We start from the raw sequence: 17,846 nt of genomic DNA on the forward strand, positions 1-17,846 counted from the left end.
ACAGAGCGGCAAAGCGCCTCAACTCGAGACGTCACGCTGAGAGTACTGCTGCTCACTCATGCGGCAGAAATCAGACGGATGAGATCGCGCCCTTCCGAGGGAAAGATGAGCAGGTCAGGTCAGGTCAAGGTTGCATTACAACATCGTATCGCCATGCAGCCACCATCCTTTTGAAAAATATTCAGGCCAAAGAAGAACTCGATATTTTGAAATCAGCATCACACAATGAAAAACATACGTGCGTGCGGTAATAATTGTCATAATGAAATTTGTTAGATTTTTCACTTTTGGACAGCGATGAGAAAATAATAATGTGCTTCTATGTACAACTCTAAGATGTGTTCCTGATGTGGGGTACGGTGGGGAGACTAAACTGTCTTTCAGAGTTTCCTCCCTATTTCAGCTTTCCAAGTTGGCAAGTGTGCATGCGATACATTTTGTCCAAGTTTAACTGCTTCCTATCCAGAGCCCATTATTGAGGCCCACCCTTCACTTTTCTTGGAGCTCCACTGCTGCAATCAGGTAATCATCTCTGCATCAATCACCCCCCCGCCCACTGCTTGCTTCAACAATTCCTGCCGTGATGTTAGCACCGATCCCTCCTCACTTGTTTGCTTTGCCACGCGTTCGTCTCGCCGTCCGTCTGTCTTACCCCCCCACCCCCTGTGCGTCTCCTGGAAGCTACTAATCATTTGCACATGGTGGGACTCTGTGGCGAACGCACGCACGCCCGGCTGCCCATCCACGTGCTGGCTGGCTACGGCTGGTACGCGTGCATCTTAGCGCCTCGCTAAGCCCAACCTGCTCTCGGCGCATTTTTCTGCCAGACAGATGAACCGCTCCTGTCATTAAAAAACACGCCTGCCATCATCTTCCAACAAACTGCTTTGAGGTCCTATTTCATTGCAAGACATTGGTTGGAAGAAAAACATCTGAGGGATGCTGAGCAGTCTTGCCAATTAATGAAGCGGAAGGTTTTAAAGTACGTCGGGTGGCCGGAAAAGTGACTGAAGGTTGTTAAAGTGTGCCAAAAGGTGCTTTGTGCTTGAAAGACAAGCGAAAGGGCTCAACTCACGCAAGAAAATGGCAGAAAGAATGAGGCGTGGAAGGCTCAACTCACGGACCTGGCATGCTTGGCCTCGGTAGAGTCTGACCAGGAGCTGGAGGCGCTGATGTCGGTGTCCAGGATGCTGCCGTCCTCCATCCCCAGGGCGTAACGGCACTGAGCGGCTGCCGACGGTGAAGGCCAACGGGATCAAAAAGGAAAACAGGAAAAGGCAGAGAACCGTCGTGAGCCACGTCACAAACGCCATCTCTCCTTCCCGAGCATCATCGGTCACAGCGCATTGTTGGGGAAACTTTGGTGCCGCGTTGCATGCCACTTCCCAACCCTGCAACTGTTTAGAGTGTTATCTCGTGTAAATAAGTGATGAATACTATTTGCACTCATTGCAACACTTACCGTTTTTTTCCGTGTATAGTGCGCCCCCATGTATAATACGCACCCTAAAAATGGCATGCTGATGCTGGAAAAAAGCCTGTACCCATGTATAATACGCACCCAATTTTTATGAATTTTTAAAAAAAAAAATATATATATATATATATTTTTTTTAAGTCCCAATGATCGTCACACACGCAGGGAGGCAATGGGTCCCATTTTTATAGTCTTTGGTATGGTCTTAACTAGGCTGGATGTAATTTTTTTTGTTGGCGTTGATTTCTCCGACTGCCCCTAAACGCACCACCGCGCTCCGTGCACGCACGGGAAAGAGGCGGCTCTGTATGGGAGAGACGTTGAAGAGGAATAAAAACACCCTTGGAAACCAAAACATGCCCCTCGTCGTGACTCGGAGCCGCAACAAATGTTTCGGATTTGAGTAGGGTACATTGTGACAGACAGCAAACGAGCAGGTGATCGAGCAAGCGTCTGATACGAGAGCATTGCGGTCGCATGGAGCGTGTTTGAAGTGAACAGCAGAGAAGAAAGGAACAAGGCAAAGTGTTGTGAAATAAAATGCACAGAACGGATGCGCAAGACACGTCAGCTATATAAAGAGCGAGAGTTGTTTTCTTCATATTAGTTTCAATTCACAGTTTAATTAGCAGTTTCAATCAGCAAATAACAAAATGCGTATTACAGGTAATATTTTATCTCTCAACACTTTGCCTTGTTCCTTTGGTCTCTGCTGTTCATCCTAAAACACAAAGGCGCTCTTTAAGCAATGCGACAGTGAGCGCCCGGCGCGCTGCGGTTGCGCGACCGCACCAAATTAAGCTCCCTGGGCAGTGCGCACTGAGGTCCACTTAAATTTTAGAAAGTACATCAGGACTTTAAAAATATCTTCTAAATTTCAGCGACGGCTCTGTCACAATAATGCTACCAGCGTGGTGCAATTGGGCGGTCGGCGGCGCGCTACGGTTGAGCGTTCTCTCTCGCACTCTCTCTCTCGCTCTCGCACACACGCAAACCGGATATCATACGGAGGCCACCATTACAGATGCGCAGAACGGATGCGCAAGACACGTCAGCCATATAAAGAGCGAGAGTTCAGTTCTCTACCTAAATCCGTATTACAGGTAATATTTTATTTCACAACACTTTGCCTTGTTCCTTTCGTCTCTGCTGTTCACTTCAAACACGCTCCATACGAGCGCAATGCTCTCGTATCAGACAAGGCTTGCTCCATCACCTGCTCGTTTGCTGTCTGTCACAATGTACCCTACACAAATCCGAAACATTTGTTGCGGCTCCGAGTCACGACGAGGGGCAAGTTTTGGTTTCCAAGGGTGTTTTTGTTCCTCAACGTCTCGGTGGTGCGTTTACGGGCAGTCGGAGAAATCAACGCCAACAAAAAAAATTACATCCAGCCTAGTTAAGACCATACCAAAGACTATAAAAATGGGACCCATTGCCTCCCTGCGTGTGTGACGATCATTGAGACTTACAAAAAAACAATTTTTTTTAAAAAAAATTAAAAAAACTTTTTACCCATGTATAATGCGCACCCCATATTTTAGGACAATAAATTAGTTAAATTTTGCGCACTATACACGGAAAAAAACGGTAATTGTTGGATGGGTTATATTTGTAAATGACCACAGCCTCACACTGCACAAACGCAGCTGGCAAATGTGGGTTATCTGTGACAGTCCCAGTCAAGGTGGCACCGGGAACAAAAGGAGAAACCTCACCATCTCGCAGCAGACATTATCAAACGATTTGGATTAAATGAGAGATCACTGAGAGCAGCAGGGGGAGGCTCTAGTCAGATGGCGATAAAGTCCGGAAGGGCCGAGCAGGAGGGGGCGCTGTCAGTGAGTCACCCAGTTGGAATTTAGGGGCCGAGTGGCAAACGTTAAAAAGCCCGTTGGGGGAGGGGGGGCTGTGCACGATCCGCAGGCACACTCGCGAAATCATCCTCGGCACGTGGACACTCCACAACGCTTTCAACTTGACACATTTGACATCTTCCACTTCAGTTCGTCAAACCAACATTTGACAAACACATTCTGGTCAAGTGGTGGGTGTGACCCATCAAAGTTGCTTCGAGGGTAAAAGTTTGATTCATTTCGTCTACTTTCCGCTTGTAAATGGGATGGCATTGCACTGCCATATCATGAATTGGTGTGAAACAATTGCTGCCATTTGCAACAAAAGCGCAGGTCGAGTTGCAGCTTGTGTTTGCTGCCGCAGTCAGATATTAAACCCGGTGCTCCTGCTACACCGAGTTGTCCCCCCACCCAACACACACACGCACCCCTTTGTCTCCTCATGGCGAGGGAACAATTTCACTCTACCGTTCCACTCGAGCGACTGACAGGCAGCAAGAGAACTTTCAGAGGAGCCTGTTGATAGCACAATGCCAAGACTCACTCAACTGACAATCTGAGGAGAAAACGGGAAGGAAGCAAGTAAGGAAGGACGCAATGAAGCGAGGAAGCAAAGTGTCCTGTGTGAGAGCTTTAATGACTAAAGAGTTTAGCGCAGTCCACTATAACCTTAGGTAGCAAGTTTAGCTAGCAAGGCTAACCGCGGCGCTTATCCGAATCCATCTCATTTCCGACTCAAGTTTGCGACAACTTATTGGCTAGACTTTTCGCCGCTCCACAAAATGTTACGGTAGTAGTGGAAAAGTTCTCCGTATATTAGCCAATTGAAAGACGAGATGCCAAAAACCGCCACGGCTAATCAACTCTTTAAATCTCAGTGCGTCAAATAATCAATGACTTGAACACTAGAGCTAACTAACGAGGGCGGACAGGACATCTTATTTTCACAAAAAGGGGCCACATTCAAAAGGTGGTGATGGTGCTGCTGTTTTGGTTAATAGGCTATGCAGCTCAGAGGATACTCTTTTGGAAAAAGTTCACAGTTTGTTCTGTGGGTGGTCTACCTGCATTGAAGTGCCACTCGTGCTCTTCTGCTGAAGACACCGGCGCCAGCACCAGCGCCAGCACCAGCGCCAGCACCAGCAGCGTCAGGCGGGTGACCTCAGCGCAAGGAGTCAGCTGCCCGGCTGGCCTTGCCATGACCGCAGCAGTGCGCATACTGCTTACCTGTGCGCCGACACACTGCTGGCCTCAGGCATTCCTGCAAACCAGAGGAAGAAACATTAGGAACAAATCTTTGGCTCCATTTCAAGTGGTGCCACGGCAGAAACCTGAAACTTGCCGTAGTCAAAAGTGAGTTTCTCGCAGTAGCTCCAAGATGTCTTGTTTGTAAAACCTAGCAAAGCAAACCAAGAGTGAGCGAGCACAAAAGTGCCAAAATCCACTTTGAGGCGCTAATTTGTTTCTTGGTCTGGGTAGCGGCCTGCCGAGCGACAATCAAGCATAACTCTGGCAGTTAGTAACGACGCTACAATTAGCACCACATTCACATTCACTCCATGGGCACTTGAGAAGGTCATCGTTTGCCAAATTGCTCATCTCAAACTGGCTTGGACACGTTTAAGCAAATTAGGTTTGGAAAGATTGAAAAACAAAGATCCGCTGGTACTGAATGGAGCATCTGATATGCCTTTAACAGGAAGCAAAAACACATCCAAAACATGGCTCGCTCTCACTTGCAATCCCCAAACATGCAAGGTTGCCAAACTGACATGACAGCTGACCGCTCTCATTTTTTCCTGTGCGAGAAGGAGGGAAGACGCCAAGTGCGAGTCTGAAGAGGGAACGACAGCTGGGAGCCAAAGAGAAGGCCGGCCTCAACTCCAACAGCTGACGCACAGCCGTAGTGGCAATGGGCGGCCTCCAGACTTGAACTTGTGCTCCATGATTTACACGTGGGCATGTGGCACATGCATGATGACGACACTTCTGCTCATTCTTCATTGGCGGAGATTAGCATTAACGTTCAAGATTTGCGCTGCGGAAGACAAGAAACTTAGAAGGGCTGCGTTGTGGTTAGCGTGTCTGTTGTGTGACTCACACTTCCAAGTTTGAATCTCACATTTTGCCTTTCTCCCACATCTAAACGGTATCAGCAAAAGTACTACAAGGCGATTCTCAGATGGATTTGCGCAAGATTCGCATCTCGAAAGCAGGAAATGGAAGAAAGGAAGCCGTGACGACTGTGTCGGGCGGCCGCTGACTTATGGCCTTGGAGAGACAAACGTGTGGGAGCAAAGAGGGGAGCGAGGCTGCAGCTGTCCTGCAAAAGGGATAGCCGCTTGGGAGTGCGGCTGCGCTAAAAGTCGCGAAGCTCCACTGATCGGGTGTTGCTCGTCATCGGCTAACGGGCTTCTTCTCAATGTATCCCAACAGACACAGATCGGGGAGGGGACAACATGACAAACACGGAGAGTAAGCGCATAAAGCCCAGCGGGACAAATGTTTTGCCGAGCAGGAACAAAAGTGTCCGTGTTTTGCTGGCAAATACAAGCGGCTGCCAACAGCTGCAGTTAGCGTAGCGCTGTCGGAAGAATTCGGCCAGCCAACGCTCTCTGACGCTTTTTCTCTGCTAATGCGGGCCACTCGCCGTGCCCGCAAAGGAAAAAAGTGCCCTTCGGATGCGCCTTTTATGACGATGAGATAAGCAGCAAAAGCACTGGCGGCTGTCTTGTAGAGCAACTTGGAACGGCAACAACAGCAGACGCAAAGAGGGGAAGGCTGGGATTGCACATCATACAACAAATACTAAATCACAAACATGATTTTGAAAACTGTGCCCAAGAGTCAAAAGTTGAAGGGCATCTTCTATCACATTAAAAGCAGCCGCCAACTTAGCATCAAGGTGTCCGGCCAGTGCGCTCATGTTCTGGCCGTCATTGTCCGGCAGGATACAAAGCAAAAGGCCAACTTGCTGCTACTGCTTAGCATTGCTCATCAATCTGTGCACTGTTAGTCACTGTAAGCAAGTGCAAGTCACCGCATTGGTATTTTGCGCTACATTGAGTTGTCCGAGTTCTTCAACAGCGTCACAACTGAGAAGCAAGACAATGGAACACTTAAAGCGTGTCAGCTCAAAGAAAATACAAAAAGGAAAGTGAGTGGACAAGGTGGTGAATCAGGGGGTAGAAGAAAGCATACTGGGGGGACATTTCCTGCAATAATGTGGGAGTCGTTAAAGCAGCATTAAGGCCCCTCTGAACACACAAGCAGCTTAATTATTGCACAAATTCACTAAGTCCAAGAGGCGGTGGCAAGAAGAGCGGGAGTTTGCAAACAATGACGACTTGCAGTGGGGGGCTGACTGATGAGCACGGCTCGGGCTTCATCAGCGCCAGTCACCTACGCTACAAAGTGAAAGAAAACATAGCACACCAAGGCTCAACTTGCTGTCAGGAGATTCGAGCTGGTCGGCAAGTTTAGACTGGAAGTGTTTTGGTTCTCTCGCACGCAAGTCAAGTCGGGACGTGCCGAGCGGGAGCAGAGCCTCTTCCCTCTCGCTCGTTCGTTTTGTCGTGAATGAGAGGGGCGGCGGCTCACTTTGCCCGTTCGTTCAATAATCGCATACTGTACAAGGTGTGACGCGGCGGCGCTCGACGGTTCTTGAATAGTTGCTATGGCAACAATTTTACCCAGGCCAAAAGAGGCTTCTGTTGTGGACGCCATTTGTTTGTGAACAAATGCGACGATATACCGGCATCGGTGCTCCGTGTTGCTTTGTCTCATTCGACTTTTTTGTGTTTTAATTTGCTCCTGCCTCGACAGGGAGGGGCTGTGACTTTTGCTTCCAGCCATTAATGAGAAAAGCGTCAGCACTAAAACTCCTAATGAGGCGTGGGCAAACAACGCCAGTTTGCTGTCAAGTGCATTCTGGCACCAATATATTGTTCTCTTAGGACAGGGTTGGGCAAACCTTTTGACTCGCGGGCCGAACTGGGTTCTAAATTTGGACCCGAGGGCCGAACCAGGAGCAGATGGACGTAGTGTTTGTGTGAAGTAATACAAGCGACCTGTAAAGGCCATTGCATAAAAGATTTTGGTCTTTAGTAGGTAGTAAAGCATGGATATTCCAAATGAGTTTTTTGAAAACTAATGCATTTATTAACAGCATTAAAAAAAAAAAAAAAAAAAAAAAAAAACACCAAAAAAATGCTATCAGTGATTCTCATAAAATACGACACTGTTATTATGAATAACAGTCTCCATCACTTCTGTGCCTGCAGGTCAGATTAATGAAAGATGTTTATCTTATGAGATCACATCAAACGGCAAACATTCTGACCAAATATATCATCTTGAAGAATCGGCGAAAGCATACATCCAAATAAAGTAATCAAAACGGCAGCAGGGCTCGAAGCTTATTTTTTGCCCAAGTTGCCCTCGGGCAAGTTGGAGAAAATTTTACTTGCCCGAAACAAAATTTTACTTGCCCGAATTTTTTTGGAGTGGATTTTTACTTGCCCGACACGGAAACAAGCTCTGCTGGTGCGCAGGCGCAGAAGAGCCAGGGACGGGTGAGGGAGCATGCATTTAATTACGAAGCGCTTTGCCGTACACGAGAAACTAACCGCTCCCTAGAAAACAAAATGTCGGACCAGAAGCGGCAGAAGTTGCGAGAAATTATGCACAAAATCGTCTTTTTACAGCTTGAAAACATGGTATTATGGCAGGGCAAGTTCGGGCAAGTGAGGAAAAATTCGCTACTTGCCCCGGGCAATCGGGCAATCGTTAGTTTCGAGCCCTGCGGCAACACGGTGATTTTCAGTGGGAACAGTGTTGTTGGTCTCCCTTTTTTGCTAGTGGGTCATAGTCTGGAGTAAAATTTGTTGTGGCAATTCTTAGGAGAGATCTAAGGTGTTGGTCCGTTTACCTTGATCTGTGACGGGTTGATGTTGATGTGGCTGAACGTCACGTTGCGTACGTCGAGCCAAATTGGCCACTCTTTTTTTAAACACTCGGCGTTGTGTCCACCTTGCTTTTCCTTGGGCGACTCATTTTAATAGAAGGATTCCAGGGGAAGGTTTGTGGGTGACTAGCCTAAAACTGTATCTGAAAGCTCAGCGCGCGAATTACAAGAATGCTGTCGTCACAGCCCACGCTCTAAATTCGGGACTGATACAAATAGAGCGCGAGTGCGCAATGTCCGTACTACTGAGTACGTGCACGCACTTGTGAGTGTGCACCGAGGTTTCTGACACGGCTTCCGGTAGTATATGCGCAGGCAAGTGGTTCCCCATCTACTGGGGAAATGCAGTCATTGCAGGCAAAATGACCAAAAAAAAAAGTTTAATACAATTTATTCAGGGTTGGCGGGCCGGATAAAACGGTTCCGTGTGCCGGATGTGGCCCGCGGGCCGTAGTTTGCTCACCTCTGTCTTAGGAGCATCGTGCAGTCTAATTGGAATGCAAGGTTGCCTTCCTTTGTCTCACAGAAAGGCAACGAAATTTGCTCGTGAAAAAAGAAAGCGTGCGAGCGTTGCCAGAACACCTCAATCGCAGTTCCCCTTTTGAAAAGACACTTGAATTATGCAGCTCATGACAAGCACTTCATGCTAATGCCAGTCAATCTCACGCTTCTCAAGCTCGCTTACTCAAAAGCAATTGATGTTCAGATAATAGATAAAAAAACAAAGTTGGGATGAGCATAAAAGAAGGAACTGATTGCGCGTGTTCCAGGAGTTGTTTTTTATCTGGAGAGATTGGATATGTGCCATTCGACTATTTTGATGGCAGTGCCTCCATCTCGATCCGGCAGCCCAGACCAGAAGATTGTGTTGGGCCACCAATCTCATGTTTCGTGCCCCAGGACTGAAAAAGTGTGCAGGGCGTTCGTCTCATTATCGGGCGTCCATCTGACAGTCTCAATTCTCAGACTCAATCCCTGAACTGACGGAGGCTTTGTGACTGGCAGAGCATGACATCATCTTGCTCATATCAAATTTCAAATGCAGGCTCGGGGAGGAGTGGGGCGCCTTTCTCTTCTGCGGCGTGCCAAAATGTGATAGAGACAAATGACAAATTCTTTCAAGTCAAGCTCCGAAGCCAAAATAAAACTTTTGCCCAGCGCACACACACACACGCAAGCGGCGTCGACGCTATCTCATCACGGCGGCCCGTGACGGGACATGAAACAATGGAAGATCACAGAAAAAGGATTATTTTCTCTGCTTGTTCAATTTTGCGGTTAAATAAAGGAGACATGTCATGTAATCACTGCACTAATTGTGTTGACTTCAACGGTCTCCTTTCAAGCCGGTTGGTGCTCTGCTTTGGACATTCCAATCTGCTTCGATCTTTCAAAACATCAACGACGCATCGGACTGTGAAATGAGGAATTCATGTTTCTGTTGTGGCAAAGCTTTGTTATGACAATCATTTGTGTCTCATGAGAATTATTTTTATGTGTGTGTGTGTGGGGGGGGGGGGGGGGGGGGTTCATGTCATGTACAAGCAGCAATATGTTTGAAATATAAATAACACCAAAACAAAAAAAGCAGAACAAAGTCCCTCCAATTTTAACCAAAACATATGAATAACATCACAGCACACATCTCCAGCTGTTTCACGTCCTGGCCGAACGGCACAAACACATAAACGGCGATTACACGGAGGAGGACATAGGTGAAATTAGCAGCCAAAAGGTCATTAAACAAGCCAGCATTCCCTTTGCCCAAGAAAAAATGAAATTGCTCCAAAAAGCTCATAAAGCTAAAAAGGCCTTCTTGGACCCAGCAACGCATCTTCTGCTTTGAGGTGAACGCAGCAAGAAATTGCAGCTCGCTTCTCTTTTGCCTTCAATGCAACATCGGTGCAGTGTGTGCAAAATTCCATCTGAGATTGCTCTGTGCAAATCCAATTTCGGTTTTGTTGCTCATTTGAAACGTTTGCACGCGGGGCCTCATGTCACGTTTGTGTCCCCTTGCCCTGAAACAAAAGCACATGCGCCAGATGATGCCATCTAAAGTCACACGAGCTAGTGCAAGCGTGACATGGGTGGTGACCCCCAAGCACCGACCACAAAGCCGTTGCTGGGAAAGAATGGTTTTTGTTTGACTTTGTTTTAGTCAATGAGGTGCCGTGTAAAGAAAGGGGGGAGGAATGCAGCTCTGAAAAGGCTAAGACCCAACCAAACATTCTTTCACAAAAGACACTTTTCACTAGTCCAGAAGTCAGCGTTGCAGACTTTACACAGAAATCACACCCGAGGAAATTGTGGTTGAAATCAATAAACACAGGTTCATCAATTTTTAGTGGATAGCAAGAGTTCTGCAGTGACCAAAACAAGCCACGCTCTCCACTGTAAGACTTATCAGTATTCAGTAGGGGTGTAACGATACATCGATACACATCGATTAATCGATATAATGCTCTACGATTTATTGGCATCGATGCTAAAGGTAAACATCGATTTATATCGCCGTGTTTGACCTCGGACATTAGACGCGACTTTATTTTGAAATCCAGTTCATTGTTGCTTGCTTCCTCTTTCCGGGAGCAGTGCGCCCGGCGTTGTTGTGTTGTGAGCAGAGCACGCACGTGAAAGGGGAGGCGACAACTAGTACCCGGCTCCTGGGCTGGTGCTATGGCTAGTGTCCAAAAAGACGAGGAAATTTGCTCCCCTTTAGGCTTCAAGTCATTCGTTTGGAAGCACTTTGGATTCCAAAGAAAAGATGGCTCAACGGACAAGACACGTGCAGTTTGTAAATCCTGCCATGCGGTGATCAAATATTCAGGGAGCACAAATCTCGCCGCACATTTAAAGAAAAAACACGACATCAAAGTTCATTGTTAAAGTAAGCAATTTGTATACTACAATACTCTTGTAATTTCCTAAATAAAGAGTTTGCAGTACCTTGTTGATTTTGCGTATGAATTGTTATAAATCAGGACATTGTTCTATATTTTTTATTTTAAAAAAAAATAGATCGTAGAGCACTATATCGCGATATATCGTGAATGAATCGCAGCAGGCTTTAAGATATCGGCAAATATCGTATCGTAGTTCTTTATATCGATATTATATCGTATCGTGACAACACCCGCGATTTACACCCCTAGTATTCAGGTTTGTGCTTCATCTGTCACATTAACGGGGTCAGCACAGTTGTCATCTCAAAATTTAATCAAAGTTGTTGGAGATCCAATATTCAACTTTTTGCTTCAGCTGTCACTCAGCAGAGTGAATCATTAAGAACAATTAGGGTATGGTGGCCGTGAAGGGACTAAAGTGCAAACAGTCTCTCAAATTCGCATTTGTTTTTCAACTGCTAAAGTCGAGTGAATTAAAAGTAGTACGCAATCTTGTGTATTCTGAGAAACCAAAAAAAATAAGGTCCTCAATGTAAAACTTGACATGTTCATTTGAGTCACTTGACAAGCAAGCAAGTAAGCAAGCAAGCAAACAAGGAAGCAGACCACCTTCCTTTGCACACATGCGTTTTGGTAGCTTGAAAGTATGCAGTAAATCCAGGACGTGATGCAGACTTTCAGGGAAATTCCAGATACACGGCTGCTAATATTTGGCCGCAACGTTACACCTTGGTCGGCCCACATGCGCCCGGCAGGAGGGCTCCGTCAGCGTGGCGGCAGTCCAGAACCGCTTCACGAGACTGACGGACGCCAACCCACACATGAACACAAGCACACGCTAGCCGCAAATAGGATAGAAATGGAAAAGGAAAACTACCTTCAACACCGCAACCGCGATTTTCGGACAGCGCCCTCAAACTTTTTAGTCCCTCCGTCTCGTTACTGTCTGGAAGCGTCCACACAAACTTCCTCCAAACTCTGACTCCAAAGTCGGCGAGTGGGGTTGCTTTGCGCACTTGCACTCGTCACAAGGCAACAAAATGTGTCGAATAAATATGGTGAAGGAGAAGCCAAACTGAGAGTCAGTCAGTGAATGCGAGCTCCGCGGTAGTGGCAAGGGAGCCGGACCGCAGCGGGCGCCACCAGGTGCTCATTTACATAACTGCACCAGCTGTGGCCAATGGCGGATGAGAGCAAGGTGCCTCATTGGGTATTCAAGCAGGCACCTGATCCAATAAGAGGCTGTGGTGGGCGGGGCTCCGTCAGACAGCAGCTTTGGAGTGAAACTGAAGGGAGTAAAAAAGCCTTTAAAATATTGCACAGGAGCTCTGATTGCATGCCTCGTTAACCCTTTGCTCCCAAAAAGAAACAGTACAATGGAATACAATAAAGGCGGCCACTTGCTGTCGACTGAATATGACATTGGAATTGACGTCACAACATGTGTTTTCATGAGAAAATAATTACATAAAGTCATATGTTTAGCAATATTTCTAAATTAAGGGTCATGTTCAACAAATGATGGATTTTTTTTAAACGTACTAGCTATAAATTAGGTGTGGTAAAATCCATATTGTGCAAGCTTATTAAGGCCAAACATAAAACCAAAATAAAAATATACCCAAAACCTGATGGGCTAGAAAACATGTAAAGATTTCTTTAAATGAGTGTCAGAATTATTATTTTGGGTCACAAAAAGGTATCAGTGATTAAAATCAGGTGTTGACAAAGTTAGAAAGGTTGCCTGCAAATGCATTGAAGCTTATCCCAATGATTGTTTTTATGGTAATGGTCTACTTTCGTTCTTAATTATACTGTCATGTCTTTCATGTCTTTGTAGTCTGTGATCAGTGTTAAGATAGAGTAGGTCACGTGACTGGAATCAGGAAGTAAGCGCAGGTTTCAGCACTGTTGAAAGAGAACGCTACTTGTTCTATTCTCTCCTGCAGTTTGGCAAAACTACTACCTACATTTTGTATGATACAAGGCATTGTTGGTATGTATCTTTGTTTAAGTTATTATAGATCGAAATAGATATTTTGAGTTCTGAAATTATAGTTTGCTGTGATGTTAGACGATAGGATAAAAGCATGATTGAGATTTCGTATCGATTTAATTCATTTAGTTCGTATGACTGATTATATAGAATGTGGTTTGTATTCTCCCAGTTTCACCCATTCCCTTGTTATTAAATCTGGAGTCAACCTTCAACCTGGCCTTCAAAGTCAAAGTCAAAGTCTGCTTTATTGTCAACTTCTTCACATGCCGAGACACACAAAGAGATTGAAATTACGTCAATGGTGGGGGGGAGAACGGATCGGATGTGCTCCATGACAAGCCGCTCAAAGCACTTCATGATGATGGGCGTAAGTGCCACGGGGCGGTAGTCATTGAAGCAGGACGGAGCGGGTTTCTTCGGCACAGGTACGATGGTGGCAGCTTTGAAACACGACGGGACGATGGCCTGCTGCAGGGAAGTGTTAAAGATGTCTGTGAAGACATCCGTCAGCTCACCAGTGCAGTCCTTCAGCGCTCGACCCGGGATGTTGTCAGGCCCCGCCGCCTTACGGATGTTGATAGCGGCAAGCGCCCTCCTCACGCTGTCGGCGGAGAGGCACAGGGGCAGCTCGTGTGAAGGGGGAGTAGCCTTCAGCGGGCAAATGCCGTTCTGAGCGTCGAAGCGAGCAAAAGAGCGGTTAAGGTCATTGAGCAGACGGACGTCGCCTTCACAGCTCTGCGGCGCGGGCTTGTAATCCGTGATGGTCGGAATGCCCTGCCAAAGGTTCCGTGTGTCCCTACTGTCCTTGAAGTGGGCGGTAATTTTGCACGAGAACACCCTCTTTGCATCTTTGATGCCCCGGGACAGGTCAGCCCTCAAGCCAGCCTCATCCCCCGCTCTAAAGGATTTGTCCCTGTCCCTCAGCAGCCTGAAGACAGCACCTGTCAGCCATGGCTTCCTGTTAGCCCGAGTGACGATGGATTTTGAGAGAGTCACATCATCAATGCACTACCTGATGTAGGAGGAAACAGAGTCAGTATACTCAATGTCTGTCCGACCGTCGCAAGTGGCCGCCCTCCTAAACATGTCCCAGTCAGTAGAGCCAAAGCAGTCACGAAGCACATCAGAGGCACCCTCAGGCCACACCCGTACCTGCTTGCGAACTAGGCCTGGACGCTCTCACCATTCAGAGTCTTGATGAGTGAAAGTAGTTGAGCTTACTGTCTTTGGATATTCAACATATTTGGAGGGCAGGATATATACTTTGGTGACACAAACCACCACAGATTAGGTCAGTTAATGTGTTTATTTATCATGATTGTCATTTTATATAATTATTTACAAACAAACTCTGAATGATCATTTTGTGTTACAAAGCACCTTGTTTAGGCCATTTACTGCGAACCTGATGCTTGTGAAGCGAACTTTATTACAGAGCGGCAGCAGCAGCTGCATAGCATTACGGGCCCTAGGCTATAATGAGTCAGGCTGAAGGCTTTTGCAGTAAAGCACAGCAATGAGTCAGGAAAGGCTGAGAGTTGTTGATATGAGACCCCGAAGCATGCAGGAGGAGAAACTGAGAGAAAATTCGCCTTTTTTAAAAGAGTTGGCTACCCGTGCTCCGCAGCAAAAGCCTTTTCAGCTGCAATCTCCTTGTGTTGGGTCATGCCCGTTGGACTGGGAGAAGAAAAAGTGGCGATGGAAGGGACAACAAAAGGTTACTAACGCACGAGGATCCACAAGTAGAAAGTGTTGTTTTTGAATAGTGTAATATCAAAGTGAAAAAATCTCTAGAGAAAGAACAACTGGAGACTAGGAGTGATCCTAACAAATGTAGTGTACAGTAGCGGAGTGTTGGAACTCAGTTGGTCCCCTCCTACTAATCACAGTCTGTTGACGGCTCGTCTTACGACGTTGCGGCTCTAACGGCAAATTCCTCGCAGGATCAGACTTGCAAAAGGAGGAGGGGAGGCTGCGGGAGAAAGTGCATGGGACAAACATTCCAGCCCCAAGAATCTCACTTTTGAAAAGAAATATGGAAACAGGTCATGAGGAATAGAGAGCGAGCAAGACACAAGTGTACAAAAAAGAAATAACAGGAGGGGGGGGGGAGAGATTTTTCACCTGGCACTGACAGTTGCCCTGGTGACCAACATAGTGGCTTGACAAAGTGTTGAGAAGTCACCCGGGCGAGCATGAAAAGACAAGCTTCGTCGGCTCCAAGCTAACATACACAGCCGCATTAGTCCTCCACAAAGCTTTGTTTTTTCAAATTTCACACTGTAGCTCGGTTGAAAAAAGTTGAAAAAAATTTTTTTGAGGCCCGTTTTCAAGGACAAACACGGTCAAGATCAAAATGCTCCTTGTGCTCGTTAAAATTCCAACAGTGAGCCAAGTAGACAGACAAACTAAGCTCCTTGTAATCGAGCACTTTGACTCTTTGCGCTTGGTCACCACAGCAACCAGTCCAACCAGCTTCCCACCGACCTCCTGGATCTCCGTCTCTCTATTTCATGGACCCTTTGGGGAGTGTTATTGGGCATGGATGGATGGATGACTGAGGAATAGTTTAGGTAGTGGGGCAGAAAACTCAGAGAGGTGCGAATGAGTGGCATGGCAATGTAGTGAGAGGTGGCGCTAAAAATAGCTCACTGACACATAAGTTTCAGTTCACAAGCAGCGCACAGCCCAAATGACTAACTTACACTCTCGTCCAACAATGAATTCACATGGCTGTCAAGTCAAGTCAAGTTTATTTGTATAGCCCTAAATCACAAGCAGTCTCAAAGGGCTTCACATAGACAGAAATTGACAATTATTCTCAAAGCATCCCCTGATCTTAAGCTCCCAACACAACAACACATGAATACAACGTGGCTGTCTTTCACCTTCCACAGAGTGTCCACAGCCAGCACTCCAACAGCAGGCTGCGCACACATTCCCAAGAGTTGTCAGCCACTTTCCCACAAAAGCTGAACACGCCAATGATGTTATCGGCAGACACAAAAGCACGCAGTGAGATCACTGCAGCTGAACGCCACGAGTGACCACGTCTCCAATGCTCCGTCAGGACCAGCTCAATTGACGTGGAATTATTTTCACGAGCTCCAAATCCTACCTTTAAAATTTAACATTAAATTAAGAATACAATCAGATTTTAGCGCAGCGCCGCCCGACGCTGTGGGACAAATCTAGATGGCGGTGTGATAAATTAAAGTAAAACGATTCGATGCCATTACGACTCGGATCAAGGTACAAGGTAGTTCAAAGTAGATAACCATTTCACAATAGGAATGAACTTGTCAGTCCTGCAAAAGTGGCAATCCTTTCAAAGAGGTCACAAGACGAGAAAACAAACGCTCCAATTAAGTTCAAACCAGTTAAGCTAATTAAATTCAAAGAAGCAACATAAAAATGCTTGATTTTTTTCATTATTTTAGAACCAATTTATTCATTTGTGTATGATATCTTCCACATCATTCAAACTCGATTATCCAATTTTGCTCCATCGCGATGTGAGGACGAGCTTGTGGTGGACCCGCATCCGGTGGGTCCGTTCATCTGACATCAAGGCTACCTTTCCACACAGTCAAGTCACACACTTGCCAGTGCAAGTTGCCACTTGACAAACCAAAAGCCCCAATGAGATTTTTCAATGAGATTTTTTGCGCCGCTTCTCATTTAGCTAACAGCTCTCGGCCAAACGTTCGGTGTGTCAAGTCAAGCCAAGGGGTAGGCGACCAAACGAAAGCAGATGCATTTGACGGCGCATCTGAGTGCAAAGCAACAACGCTGTTCCTGCGCTCTCGTGCGTGTTCGCGTCTGGATGTCATCAGCCGCTATTTGCGTTCAATCTCAAAACAATTCCAGATGGCAAGAGATAATCTCGTCAGCCGCGTATAAAATCCATACGTGCTGGGAAGTCGTCGCGACGATGCACCGGCAAGAAAAAAAAAAGAAAGACTTGGGACTTTCCAGCCTCTTCCCGAAAGTAAATAGTTTATGGTGGGTGGCGTTCGCCGATTATCGCCGGTCACCGTCTCCCGCGTGAACGCTGTCAGGGTCAATAAACGTCAGGCCACATTGACAAGCAGAGCGATCCAAAATTACGTCTCGGATATGTTGACGTGAGTTATGCATCGAGACGATCAACGGCAATTAGGGAGACATCCAAAGAAGTTATCCCAGATTTGTTTAGCCATTACACGCTTTCTCGGAAGGTTGGCCGTCTGCAAAGAGTGGGAGTTAGGCATGCTGGCTCTCTCGAGTGGCCAGCAAAAAAAAAAAATCACCAAATGAAATTGCGCATTTTCCATTCGCTTCAGCCTTCAAGTAAAAAGGTACTACCATACGGGGGCGCTGTTGGGTGTCGTTACTTATGTACTGCTTATGTTCAGTTTTATCATTTTTGGGTAGTGACATTGAAGTTAGATGTCATTGTTGTGGCTCTTATTCTTGTCAATCTTTTGCCCCACTTTGTTACCAAAAAATCATTGAATCCAAACATGAGCACCCTCCATACTTGCAGCCACAGCACAGCGCATCAGATAACCTTTGCATGCCATCTTGAAAATGCAAACTTTTTTAAAAATCCTCCCATGCGAAGCAACTCTCAAGGTCAAAAATTGGCCTTGTGAGGCGAGTA

General features: G+C 46.4%; 1 protein-coding gene and 1 long non-coding RNA gene across 2 annotated transcripts in view; one reads left to right on the top strand and one right to left on the bottom strand.

The window, feature by feature from the left end:
• Positions 1-12,336, bottom strand: part of ddr1 (discoidin domain receptor tyrosine kinase 1) — a 25,050-nt gene extending 12,714 nt beyond the window's left edge. Inside the window, exons 1-4 of the mRNA XM_061289311.1 lie at positions 12,080-12,336; positions 4,676-4,729; positions 4,398-4,594; positions 1,125-1,230 (exon numbers count right to left, since the gene is read on the bottom strand). Coding sequence (XP_061145295.1) covers positions 1,125-1,230; positions 4,398-4,551 — 260 coding nt within the window. The 5' untranslated portion in view covers positions 4,552-4,594; positions 4,676-4,729; positions 12,080-12,336. The remainder of the gene's footprint in view (positions 1-1,124; positions 1,231-4,397; positions 4,595-4,675; positions 4,730-12,079) is intronic.
• Positions 12,337-14,408: 2,072 nt separating this feature from the next.
• On the top strand, positions 14,409-17,780 carry LOC133161093 (uncharacterized). The gene is made up of 2 exons (XR_009716001.1): positions 14,409-14,918; positions 16,099-17,780. It is a non-coding gene; the product is annotated as an uncharacterized LOC133161093 (long non-coding RNA).
• Positions 17,781-17,846: the final 66 nt, after the last annotated feature.

Source organism: Syngnathus typhle, linkage group LG10 (assembly GCF_033458585.1).
Source record: "Syngnathus typhle isolate RoL2023-S1 ecotype Sweden linkage group LG10, RoL_Styp_1.0, whole genome shotgun sequence".
In the NCBI taxonomy this organism is placed as follows: Eukaryota; Metazoa; Chordata; class Actinopteri; order Syngnathiformes; family Syngnathidae; genus Syngnathus; species Syngnathus typhle.